Source organism: Colletes gigas, unplaced genomic scaffold, assembly GCF_013123115.1.
Source record: "Colletes gigas isolate AHSC1104 unplaced genomic scaffold, ASM1312311v1 Colletes_gigas_Sc00008, whole genome shotgun sequence".
Lineage (NCBI taxonomy): Eukaryota > Metazoa > Arthropoda > Insecta > Hymenoptera > Colletidae > Colletes > Colletes gigas.
Genome location: NW_025106637.1, coordinates 4,785,722 through 4,798,014, shown reverse-complemented (window position 1 = coordinate 4,798,014; position 12,293 = coordinate 4,785,722). Strand labels below are relative to the sequence as shown.

The 12,293-nt window shown below is 40.6% G+C and overlaps 2 protein-coding genes across 3 annotated transcripts; both read left to right on the top strand.

Moving 5' to 3' along the window:
- Positions 1-263: 263 nt before the first annotated feature.
- On the top strand, positions 264-7,934 carry LOC122396829 (aconitate hydratase, mitochondrial-like). Of its 2 annotated transcripts, none has more exons than XM_043395530.1 (9): positions 264-513; positions 2,175-2,329; positions 2,959-3,125; positions 3,201-3,956; positions 4,077-4,279; positions 5,217-5,505; positions 6,029-6,302; positions 6,374-6,722; positions 7,094-7,934. In XM_043395530.1, exons 1-9 carry the CDS (start codon positions 481-483, stop codon positions 7,232-7,234), a joined length of 2,367 nt encoding a protein of 788 aa, XP_043251465.1. In that variant the 5' UTR covers positions 264-480; the 3' UTR covers positions 7,235-7,934. The 2 variants fall into 2 exon arrangements, with proteins under 2 accessions (XP_043251465.1, XP_043251466.1); XM_043395531.1 differs by having other exon boundaries at positions 264-530; positions 2,177-2,329.
- Positions 7,935-9,432: 1,498 nt separating this feature from the next.
- LOC122396871 (B9 domain-containing protein 1) lies at positions 9,433-11,827 on the top strand. The gene is made up of 5 exons (XM_043395601.1): positions 9,433-9,565; positions 9,692-9,803; positions 10,187-10,295; positions 10,483-10,601; positions 11,710-11,827. Exons 1-5 carry the CDS (start codon positions 9,440-9,442, stop codon positions 11,811-11,813), a joined length of 570 nt encoding a protein of 189 aa, XP_043251536.1. The 5' UTR covers positions 9,433-9,439; the 3' UTR covers positions 11,814-11,827.
- The last annotated feature ends 466 nt before the right edge of the window (positions 11,828-12,293 follow it).

The window sequence follows — 12,293 nt, the reverse complement described above, 5'->3', positions numbered from 1 at the left end:
CGTCGCTCTGGCGACCATCGCGCTGCGTGGGTTCATCGAGAAACTACGGACGAGTTATCTCGTCGATGATGAAACGCCACGAGTTGCAGAGCTCTACCAAGCACTGGCATCGATTCAACGATGCGGGAACGAACCAGGTGATCGTCCGCCGTGTCAGAGCGTCGCCGACAAGGTCTCACGGTATCGTTATTTTCCGAGAAATGGCCAGCGAAGGGGGCGCTGGCGTGTCGTTCCGATAACGTTCGCATTCAAATCGTTCCTGATCCCGTACGAGGCGCATGCGTGGTTCTTCTGCATCGACATGAGAAAGCCAAGCCGAATTTACCTCAGTTCTGAAGTGGCCGGTTTGAGAAGGGCTGCCACGGGAGGAATAAATATTTTTTTTTGTTCCTGATCACGCGCCTGCGCCTCCCTTGCGTCCAGATACCCATATTTCGGCACGACCCGCGACAACGTCACTGGAGGCTTGCTTCGTAGACGATGTCGTACTGCACACGGATTCTCGGCGGCCAGGTACGATCGCGATCACCGTACATTTAGAATAAATTGAAATCCACGAGCGAAACGTGCGATCCGCGAACCCGGTGCGCGAACGATCTGCTCCAATTCGAATCGAAGACGTTCGACCTCGTTAACAAGGTCGATCGTGTTATTCGAGCGTAATGAAAAGTGGATGTTTTATTCAAATGTTTACGATAATACGCTGTTCACGATGATTAATGGATCGTTAATTTAAATTACTCGTTTCCTGGACGAGGTGCTCCGTGCTCCGAAATTTTCGAGCACGTCTGATATAACATGGACGTGTTCAGTGAACCTTTTGCCTGTTATTATTTGTTTTAATTGTCTAGGAGTGTGATCCTTTAATTGTTTGGAACAATGTATATATCCTTTGGAGCTCTAAAAATTTTAGGAAGCCAAAGCAAATAATAGGTCGCACAGTTTCTCGCTCCCATTCTGTCCCCGATCGAAGATCGTTTAATATTTTTATCGTTAAATTAGAGAGAGAGTGTTGTAGCCTGTTAATGGAGCACATGATCTGCGCTGTTGACCTGGTATTTTAGAGTTGTGACGTACTGGAAGTGTGACAGACGTCGCAATAACAGTAACTGACATTCGTAGCGATAACGGTATTGAAGATCGACGGGACAGAGAAATAAAAAAAATTCTTGTTTGTACGTTACATAATCTGTTTTGACGCGTATATATATGTATCTGGTTCATTTTTGGAAGACTTCGAGGTTATGTGTGCGATCATTGCGCAGAAGCGGAATGTATGGCGCGTATAGACGAACGGAAAATATGTATAATATGTATCACCAAAGAACCCGATGCTTTGGTTTAGAAGAGTAATAAAAACCATGCGTGGACGAAGGTGCTGATTAAAACTGATAACGCGTTCTTCAGATTGTAGTGACACAATTGAACGTAATATTACGACTATAATCGTTTTCGACTAGACTCGTTTACAGTTTTGATGTTCGCGAATAAGGGAATTGCGTAACTGACGACGCGTATAGACGAATCTTCGCATGCTATTTCGTAATACATAGTTATACTCTTTTCTATTATTGTAATCGTTTTTTTAAACTGTTCTTTTTAACGACCTCGTAATTTATAGCTACACATGCTTAAAAATAACTACTATTCAAAATTAGCGTTTATTTATGGCTTACTTTGTACTCGTATATGCACAGAATGACACTTTTATTGATAATAAATCTGAACCGTATCTTCTGCATTCGAGATAACAGGCTTGGAACATACTGGTTCGTAAATGAAATCATTTAGAGACTCAATACTGTAAGATGCAATGTTTCTTATGCAATAGTTAAACTTGAAATTGTTATAAATATAATTTATCAACGTTTCTGCCTTATTATAGGACCACGCTAAGACATTCCGTTTAATTGTAGTCAAAGTGCATTCGAGTTGTTTGCAATGGAGTACTATTACTGTCTATGAAAGTCCACCGTGTTAATTTTGATATTCCTTTAATTCAAAATAAAATTTTATTATAGTAACACGAATTTATGTATTCCGTAAGTTTTCTATAATTTATCGTTGCTTAAAATATATGGGCACGTGTGCTCTTTGCTCTAAACAAATTTTCTTTTGTATCGTATTGAAAAAGGATCGATGTAACGATAAACGATTAATATTTTCTTTTACAGAGGCTGGTCGTATTCGCGGCAGACATCCAACAAAGATGTTTCAGTGTAAGCGCACTAAGTTCCGCTGCCGCGAAGGTGGCAATGTCCAAATTCGACTCGACGAGCTACCTTCCATACGATAAATTGGAAGAGAATCTCAAAGCTGTAAAGAGAAGGTACGAGAAATATCTCTTTAGAGCCTTTAGTCAGTTCATTCGACATCCAACTGAAATAATTCTGAGTTTTACATATTATAGAGCATTCTATTTCACGTATCTATTTTTAGACTCTTCCAATAACCCGAGAACAGACATTACAAACAGAAGCCAGTTTTCTTTATCACCTGCCAATTACAACGTCAATTTTTTGATAAAAGATCAATGTCACCTTGACTCGTTTAAGTGGCACTGTCTAATTTTAACTTCATTGTGTTGCAGCTGGTGCCAAGTTCAACGACCTCGTAATCTATAACATTGAAACGACCTTAATCACTCTTCATACTTCTCTCGTAATGAGTTTGTGGTCGTTAAACGTACTATAATATTTAGTTCTGGTCTCAGATAAAAAGTAGCAGTGTTACGTAAAATTCAATTTAATATAATTATGTAAAACTCAATCAGAATGGAATAATTTTCCTCGCCTCGACGTTAACTATAACGAAACCGAGTAAAACGAAGATACCATTCGAAACAGTCAAGGCGACCCTGATTTTTTAGAAAGTTTTAACTCTTCAATTTTTAGCAAATAGAAAACTTCCCTTTTCATCCTGTGTATTGATAGAAAATATTAAATCCTGTTGTCTTAGGTTGAACCGGCCACTGACACTTTCCGAAAAAGTTTTGTACTCTCACCTCGATGATCCCAGCAAACAAGAGATCGCCCGTGGCACCAGCTATCTTAGGTTACGACCTGATCGCGTGGCGATGCAAGACGCAACAGCCCAAATGGCCATGTTGCAATTTATCAGCTCCGGTACGTAACACCCTATCTCTTACGCGCGTACTTTTCGATGTTTCGTTTCACGTAGCTACGGATTTCTTTCTGCAGGATTGCCGAAAGTCGCCGTCCCCTCGACGATTCACTGCGATCACTTGATCGAAGCTCAAGTCGGCGGAGACAAGGATTTGAAACGAGCCAAAGACATCAACAAGGAAGTGTACAACTTCCTGAAGACAGCCGGCGCGAAATACGGCGTCGGTTTCTGGAATCCCGGCTCCGGTATCATCCATCAGATCATCCTCGAGAACTACGCTTTCCCCGGTCTGTTGATGATCGGTACAGACTCCCACACACCGAACGGAGGTGGTTTGGGATGTCTGTGCATCGGTGTGGGCGGTGCAGACGCTGTCGACGTGATGGCCAATATTCCATGGGAGTTGAAATGCCCGAAAGTCATCGGCGTGAAGCTGACCGGCAGCTTGAAAGGATGGACCAGCCCGAAAGACATCATTCTGAAAGTAGCTGGCATACTCACCGTGAAAGGAGGCACAGGGGCCATAGTCGAGTACTTTGGACCCGGCGTCGACAGCATCAGTTGCACCGGTATGGCGACTATCTGCAACATGGGTGCCGAGATCGGTGCCACCACCTCGATCTTCCCCTACAATTATCGTATGCAGGATTACTTGAAAGCGACCGGTCGCGGTGACATCGCTGGAGCGGCTGACATGCACAAAAAGAGCCTCCTGACCGCGGACGCGAACGCCAAATACGATCAGATCATAGAGTTGGACCTCTCCACGCTGGAACCGCACGTGAACGGACCGTTCACCCCCGACCTCGCTCATCCCATCTCGAAATTGGGTAAGTAGGTCGCGGAACGCTACGGCCCCTCGTGCTTCATTATCGAAGTCTTTTTAGATCAATGAGAGAGGTAACAATCGCTTACAATAATCTACAATGAACCGTGATAATTGCGACCAGGTGAAACTGCCAAGAAGAACGGTTGGCCTAACGAGATCAAGGTCGGTCTAATTGGTTCCTGCACGAACAGCTCCTACGAAGACATGGGCCGTTGCGCGAACATCGCGAAACAGGCTCTCGACCATGGCTTGAAATCCACGTCCGCGTTCAATGTCACACCGGGATCGGAACAAATCCGTGCCACCATCGAGCGTGACGGAATCGTAAGTATGCATTTACGCGCGATCGACTTGCACCTCTGTTAGAAAGCTCGTAGACAATTCAAAGTTGCACAGTCTCTGACACGGTGCCAGGCATTGGTACATGTCACTTACCAATGACGACGCGACCTACGCCAATTCTTAATTTGGCTTGGATCGATGTATTTTGACAATGTAAAAAGAACAAATAGAAACACGAGAATCCGCACGGTATAGCTTCAGGAGGAAAATAGTCTGGTCGGATTACGTCGCTGCACGGTATTCGTGAAGTTCCCGAACGGATGGTTATTACGTAAAACTGGCATACGTAATCCGTAAAAACAGCTCTTGAACTTCTTTCGGTGTATCTTATCTTCGCCAAACTACTCTCTCTCTCGCTATTAATACCTGGCCTCCATCGTTTCTTTCGACGTCGGATGCTTGGGTTTCAATGTTGGAATTTTTTCGCGTTCCTTCCATTGTTCGATGCTTTGTAATATCAATGTCGACTTAAACTTGGGAAACAAACGGTTGCTAATTATAGAACGACCGCGTTATCGTTTTTCTGAGATATTTCGTCGTTTTGCATTTTATTGGTCGAAGAATCGAGCAATAATAAATTTAATAAAATTATCATCGATTGGGGAAATTTGTTTCCTCGTTCTCAACGTGAATAAATCTTTATGAAAATTAAAATTTTTATTAATAGAATTGATGAGATGGAAGCTTCGTAGAGGGTGGTCTCAACCCCAAAATATAATAATTCGTATCTTATTTGAAGTATTTCTTATACTTTTTCATATTAAATGAAAATCCAAATAAATTTAAATAAATATTGCCAATTTAAGTTTTTACTTTTAACCTGGGTAAGATAGTCTAATACTTGTGCAATAGATAAACGTTCAAATTATGAAACTTTGGAAGCCATAAACAATTCTCGAAACTGACGCTTGTTGCGTAGGCGCAAACGCTTCGTGAATTTGGAGGAACCGTCCTGGCCAACGCTTGCGGGCCTTGCATCGGTCAATGGGACCGTCAGGACATCAAGAAAGGCGACAAGAACACAATCGTCACGTCGTATAACCGTAACTTCACAGGACGAAACGATGCCAACCCCGCGACTCACGCCTTTGTCACCAGCCCCGAACTCGTCACGGCTCTTTCTATCGCTGGTCGATTAGATTTCAACCCCGTGAAGGACAAACTGAAGGGCAAAGATGGAAAGGAATTCCTTTTGAAAGATCCGTTTGGTAAGTGTCGGGTATCACAAAGAAATTAATTTATCGCCGTAAGAGTCCAATTACTAGCTTCCGAATAATTACACATGAGTCATAGTTCGTGATATCTCTTTCACAACGCGTCAAAACCGTCTGCGTACAATTTATCAATGCTGGTCGTATTTGCAGATAAAAACACATGTTTCTGTGTCGTTAGAATTTCGAATAAAATAAAATTGGATGAATTTTGTATCAGGTCTTTTCCAAGTAAATTTTGAAAATCTGTTTATAGACACATCAGAGTCATTTAAATCTACGTGCTGACTGACAAATGTCAGTTAAGAATATCAATGAAGAAACGTGCTGTTCTTCCAATTAACACGTACAGAATTCCACATGCTCGATGTTGCTAATTACGTTGTTTGTTTCACATGCAGAGGCCAGAAGGAATAATCATGTTTCATTATTTAAGGAACTCGTGTGAAGAATGTATAAAATATTCAAGAATTCTCGCTGCTTTTATCGACTATAAAAATGTTTCTCATTAATTTTTCAGGCGACGAACTCCCAAGCCGCGGTTTCGACGCTGGCATGGACACCTACGACGCACCGCCATCCGATGGCACGAAAGTCAAGGTCGACGTGGACTCAAAAAGTCAGAGATTGCAGCTGCTGGATCCGTTCGACAAATGGGACGGTAAAGATCTCACCGATATGACGGTGTTGATCAAAGTAAAAGGCAAGTGCACCACCGACCACATCTCCGCAGCCGGACCCTGGCTGAAATATCGTGGCCACTTGGACAACATCTCCAACAACATGTTCATCGGGTAAGTTTCACCATCTACCTATGCCTCGAACCGTCGAAATAACGTTCGATCCATTCGCGTAAATTTTACAGCGCCGTAAACTCCGAAAATGGTGAGGTGAACAAGATCAAGAACCAGCTGACTGGCGAATGGGGAGGCGTACCGGACGTTGCCCGACATTACAAGAAGAATGGCGTCAGGTGGGTGGCTGTTGGAGACGAGAACTACGGAGAAGGTTCGTCTCGCGAGCACGCTGCTCTCGAACCAAGACATCTTGGCGGTCGCGCCATCATCGTGAAGAGCTTCGCGCGTATCCACGAAACTAACTTGAAGAAACAGGGACTGTTGCCTCTGACCTTCGCGAACCCCAGCGATTACGATAAGGTTCAACCCACGGACAAGATCAGCCTTCTGGGATTGAAGGATCTGGCTCCTGGAAAGGTATGTATCATGATTGTGATAGTTGCTTAGGTGACAGTTAATTCACACTAGAACTACCAGAGCAGTCAAAATTACCCATTCGTAATCTCTAATAAGAATTTACCATAATTATCGTTTTAATTTCTTTGGTCTGGGTTAGGTGTTGAGAGCCACTTTAGAGGCACGCTAAAATAAGAAAATATGTGTCGTGTATGCATTTATGTAACCTGTCACTATCAATTGAAACGAAAATTATTTATAGAACATTATTCATGAACAGTCGAAGCAAATGGTTAATTTGTCATAAACATTGCTGGGAGACAGAAACTACTATGAACTTTTTCTCGTATTTTAGTGTGTTTAGATTTTAATGAGCCTCTTTCATTTTGCAGCCGGTGAAAGCGGAGATCAAGCACAAAGACGGCAAAGTCGACAGCATCAGCTTGAACCACACGCTGAACGAGCAACAAATATCCTGGTTCAAAGCAGGCTCCGCTCTGAATCGTATGAAGGAGATCGCAGCTGGAAAGTAAACGCGTCCGACCGTCCAGGAACTGCGAAGGACCGTCATCGTTCGCAAAGACGTGCAAGATCGTAGTTAGTTACGTATATACCGATAACGAATCGCGAACGAAGATTCGTTTCGGCGCGACATTCTAATTTCCCAGGTAGATGTCTGTAATCGCGAAAGTACCGGACGAAAAGTACTCGCGGAGTCGAGAAGGTCGCTCGAAAGGAGTCTGTACGATGAACAACGATGGTAATAGGTTTTTAACGCGTCTTTTTTTTCCACGACGATATATCAACGCGAACGATAAACCGCGTCGAGCGAAGCTCACGTCTAGCAAAGTTTCTAGTACTCGTTAAACCTAGGAAAGGAGTAATCGAATTATTTAGATCGCCATGCCGGTTCCCGGCGACTGAAATCGCGCGCTAAGAGTTCGTCTTAGTTTCTTTTTGTGGCGAAAAGCGAAGAGAATTTTCCATACGCACCGGTCGAACACGCAATTCGAACGTGCCAACGTGTTCATTTTTAAAACGTGTACAGTCCATCGACGGCACGCCGAGATTGCGTGATCCTGTCATGTGCGAGTTATCACTTCTTGGAATCTTGTGTATATATTGTTCATCATGTAGGAAACATTGTGACTATACAGTTTTCTAGATACGACTAACAAAATAAAATGTAAGATCGCTGTTATTATTCGAAGAATAAATAAAAAAAACTCCGTAGCGAAACGCGTATTGTGTTTGTGTGTCCTTGTATTCTCCATTTAAAGATAACAATTAATATTCGTGATAATCACACAGACGAGGTATATGAGTAGACTTTACAATCATTTTTGGTCACTACACATACCCCAGAAATCCTACTCAGTTTCGAGAAAAAAATTCCTAACCGAAAATACAATGTCTGACCAGGAACATTCTACCGACACTTTTCGGTAAAAAAAATTGGTTCAAATCGTTCTAAAAAAAATATTTTCGATTGTGGGGGTTAATTACGATCATTTTTGGTGAATACACATACTGCGCAAATTCTACGCACTTTCGAGAAAAAAATTCGAGTAGGTGCCGAAATTTTTCGGCGAAATTAAAAAATTTCGAATCGTTCTAAAAAAATTATTTTCTATTGTGGGAGTCAATTACAATCATTTTTGGTGGATAGACATACCCTCGAAATCTTACGCACTTTCGAGGAAAAAAATTCTTTACCGAAAATATAATATGTAATATTATTTTCTGTCTCGCTTCATGTTGTGTCCATTTCTGTAACCTGTTGGTAATGTTGCGAGTACCACGAATATTGTAATAGTGTTCTAGGGCCCCAGAAAAATGGGCTGAAAAAATACATTGGATGTAAGGTCCACTCGTATAAATCATCTGTGGTAATTATGATAAATTCATGTTGATAATAATTGAGTTCAGTAATTATTGCCATCTGCTGTTATTATAGAAATCTTTCTTGTTTATTGAACAAGAAATTCATACTGTTTTATCTTGTCGTGGTTATTTTCAGCGATCACATGTTTTTAAATGTTGTCACTGGTGAACTGCCATAAGTGGCTCGTATGGTAAGCTGTCTAGTAGCTAAGCTTCGGAAAGTTTAAAATTCTGAATGATATTATACAAAAGAGAATTAAAATTTTTTTCATTAATTAGATGAACTATATTAATAAATTTTCTTAAAATTAAGGAAGAGTTTAAAATATATTAACATATATCCTACAGCTATGTAATCAAAATCTAACGTTGATTTATTCATCTGTAAATTCATCAAACACAGATGTAAGGCGATACATTTAAATATCACGCGACAAACGATCTATAATATTAACTTTTGCAAATTGGCCTCCATTCTATTAGTCGTACTTACTTCGTTACGAAATAGTGTCTTTTTTTAGCGACATCGAGACAACGTTAACCAAAAGTCACACACACGCGTGACAGTTAACTAAAACGAGTGCTGCTTTTCGAATATCAAAAGGGAAAATTCATTACCGTTGCCCCCCAACCCCGGAGTCTTTTAAGTATCAAACGCACCACATGTTCCACACAAAAGTGGGGCGCATGCTTCGTTACCACGACGACGAATTCTCATAAATGTATACAAAGCGGTCGAAGAACGCAAATAGGCGTACGTTCTTTACGATCTTCCGTCCGAAAGCTCTTCCCGTTCCATAAAACGCGTACATCGTGCATAGAACGCGGAACCGGTGAGTTTCTTTCTATTCGTCATGTCGGTCGAGGGTGAATTTTTCCTATCGATCACCGGTTCCATCGAGCACGCGGAATTTTACGACGTCGATAACGCCTACTGCAAGTACGGATTTCATTTTGGGCCCGAATGGAGCGTGGTCGCCGTGAGTGATTTTTTATTTCATAATTCGGACGCCGTGTCGTCGCTGAAACCGAACAGCGAACAGGGCTTTCCAACGTGAATTTTGGCACCTCGACGACGGTCTATTGGCTCATAAAAATTCCGTTAGGGTATCGAGGAGGGTCTGACGCAGATGTGTAAGTGTAGCAGCGACCCTCGAAACTTAGCCGTTTGGAACTTTCCCTTAGAAATCACGTTCAGAAGCACCAATCCGCACGGATGTAAGTTTCAAAAGATGACGTTTATTCGTTCCGACCGGTTCCCACCTGGCATTACGGAATCCCTCCATGATCTCTCGATAGGGTGTAAACTCAAACTCTTTGGTCAGAGAACATTCTTTCCCAAGGTATAATATTACTTATCTTTCAATATTTCGGCCACTTGTTGCCTCTCTTCAGGATTCACAAGCTCGAATATAATTTTCTAACACGATATATTTCTCAACATCCGGATAATATTAATGCATACTTATATACTATGCTTTTAGAAATTAGAGTCAACTGTATAGTATGTGACAAAATCAGTTAAACCTTCATTAAACCCAAAATTATTTTTTTTTAAATACGAGGGGCTTCTAAAATTAGGCGACTAAATTATGTCTCAGGGCCACAGCTAATAATATCAATCTACGGTCTGGACATCTTTGGACACGATGTCATCAGAGGTTACGGAGTATGTCATTTACCGCTAACGACAGGTCATCACGAGAAAAGGTATTAAGCTATTCGTCTGGAAATATTTCTCACCAAATAATTTGTTATCTAATTTATCAAGGTTTTAGCTTTCGCCTCTAGCTACCAAACTGTCCCATAATGCATTCGCGCGATTCTTTTCGAGCGTGACGTAATGAAATTAAGTTCTCGTAATTAACGATTGCTCTAAAACACCAACGTTCCGCAGGGTATCGGTGTACGTGCCGGAGTCTTCTTCGACATTACAACGATTTGCAGCCTGGTTAACTGGTAGGAGGCCAGAACTAATTGATCCAGCGATATTGGCCTCTGGCGGCGGAAGAGAACGTAAGGCAATATTTGGAACGATTTTACATTGGTCCGCTGTGACGTACTGCTGACATTAAATTAATTGAACTCCTGGGGATTCAGCGTATTTAGGACAGTCGATACGTCGAATATATTAACATGCACATTCCGTATCAATGGGCAAATGAATTTAACTATTGTGCATATCAAATTCTGGAAGTCGCGTCAATCGATGCGTTTAATATTACTTTTTAGTGTCAATAAATACAACGCTATACATTTTACACGATACATTCCATACCGTATTCAGCGTGAATGTTCTCTAAAACATTCTAGGACGTGAAACGCGAAATTCAATAACAATTAGACAAATTACCTTTTGTGTTCAAAGGGTGTTACAGTTTAGATGTGAGGATGACCATGACCATTAGTTAGAAGATGATTAAATTAGTATTTACTTTGAACAGAAATATTTTTAAAATATACCAACATTACTAAAGAATTTTTCTTGAGGGATCTCAAGATTTTAGTCCCTATTTGAAACCCAAAGATTTCAGACTGTCTAGCAACTGTTGGTCGCGTTAAACCGAAGTATTACATGGATCTGTAATAAAAAATGTAGATCCATTTCTCGAGAATTCCTCTGTAAAATTTACTCTATAAAATGGTTTTAGTGATATCGGAAATATATAAAAAAAAAAAAATAAAACCTGCCAGCTTCGAAGTTCGATAATGAAATTTGACTTCTTCTTTAACACCGATCTAAACGTTACATCGCTTTAAGAAGGATATATTTTATGTTCTTTTATGTAATGTACACTTCAAAAGTGCTGAAATGGTTTTCGAGAACAATACAACTTTTTGATACGAACTCAAACTTCAAAGAGCAAAAGGAGGGTTTTTCGTAAATCGTGTATCTATATTGAGGGCGCACTAAACGATTTACAGCCCCAGAGATTTTATGATTTCACGGTTCTATGGGATAACGGATTAAAGTGGTTTAAATGAAGCTCTTAACTCGGAAACACCGTTTATATTCCGAGATTTCCACCCGCTATGAACTGTACAGAAAGCTATGCGCACCTGATGTTTCTCCGCGGTATGAAGGGCAGCCTCGAGTCACATAACTTCCCCTTTATAATTGCAGTCACGCGCATGAGAGTGGAGGGTATTGTTACCGTAACGTTCAACGCGGTGCTGAAAGATTTCTATAAGTTGGGCTACAACAATGGCGAGAAGCATAAGAAGTAATGAGATTTAGCGACACGCAACCACCTACGAAGAGCCCTTTGCTTTTTCTTTCCCTCGTAACGAAGAAAACTAGATATTCCTTGATCCATTAAGCAACAAATAATTGATTTTTTTAAATTGATATTTATTAATAAATAATTTTTTCACGAAAAAAAAACATTCCTTTTAGCTTTAATGACGCTAAAATAAGATTGTATGTTAGAAATTCTAAGCAAAATTAGAGTTAATAATAATTGCTAATTACTTATGGAAGACTGATTCTGACTATCTAATTCATTATTCTGTTAGCACAGTCAATTGTAAATGTATATATGTATGTATAAGTATTTTGTACAACAGTTTTGTAAAATGAATAAAGGAAATATTCAAGGTGTAAAATGAAATTGTTTCAATTGTATTTGACATAAATAAATATTTTAAGTTCTGTGAAATTTTCAAATTCACGTAGAGGCGGAGTGGTTCTATTTTATTCGTTCGTCG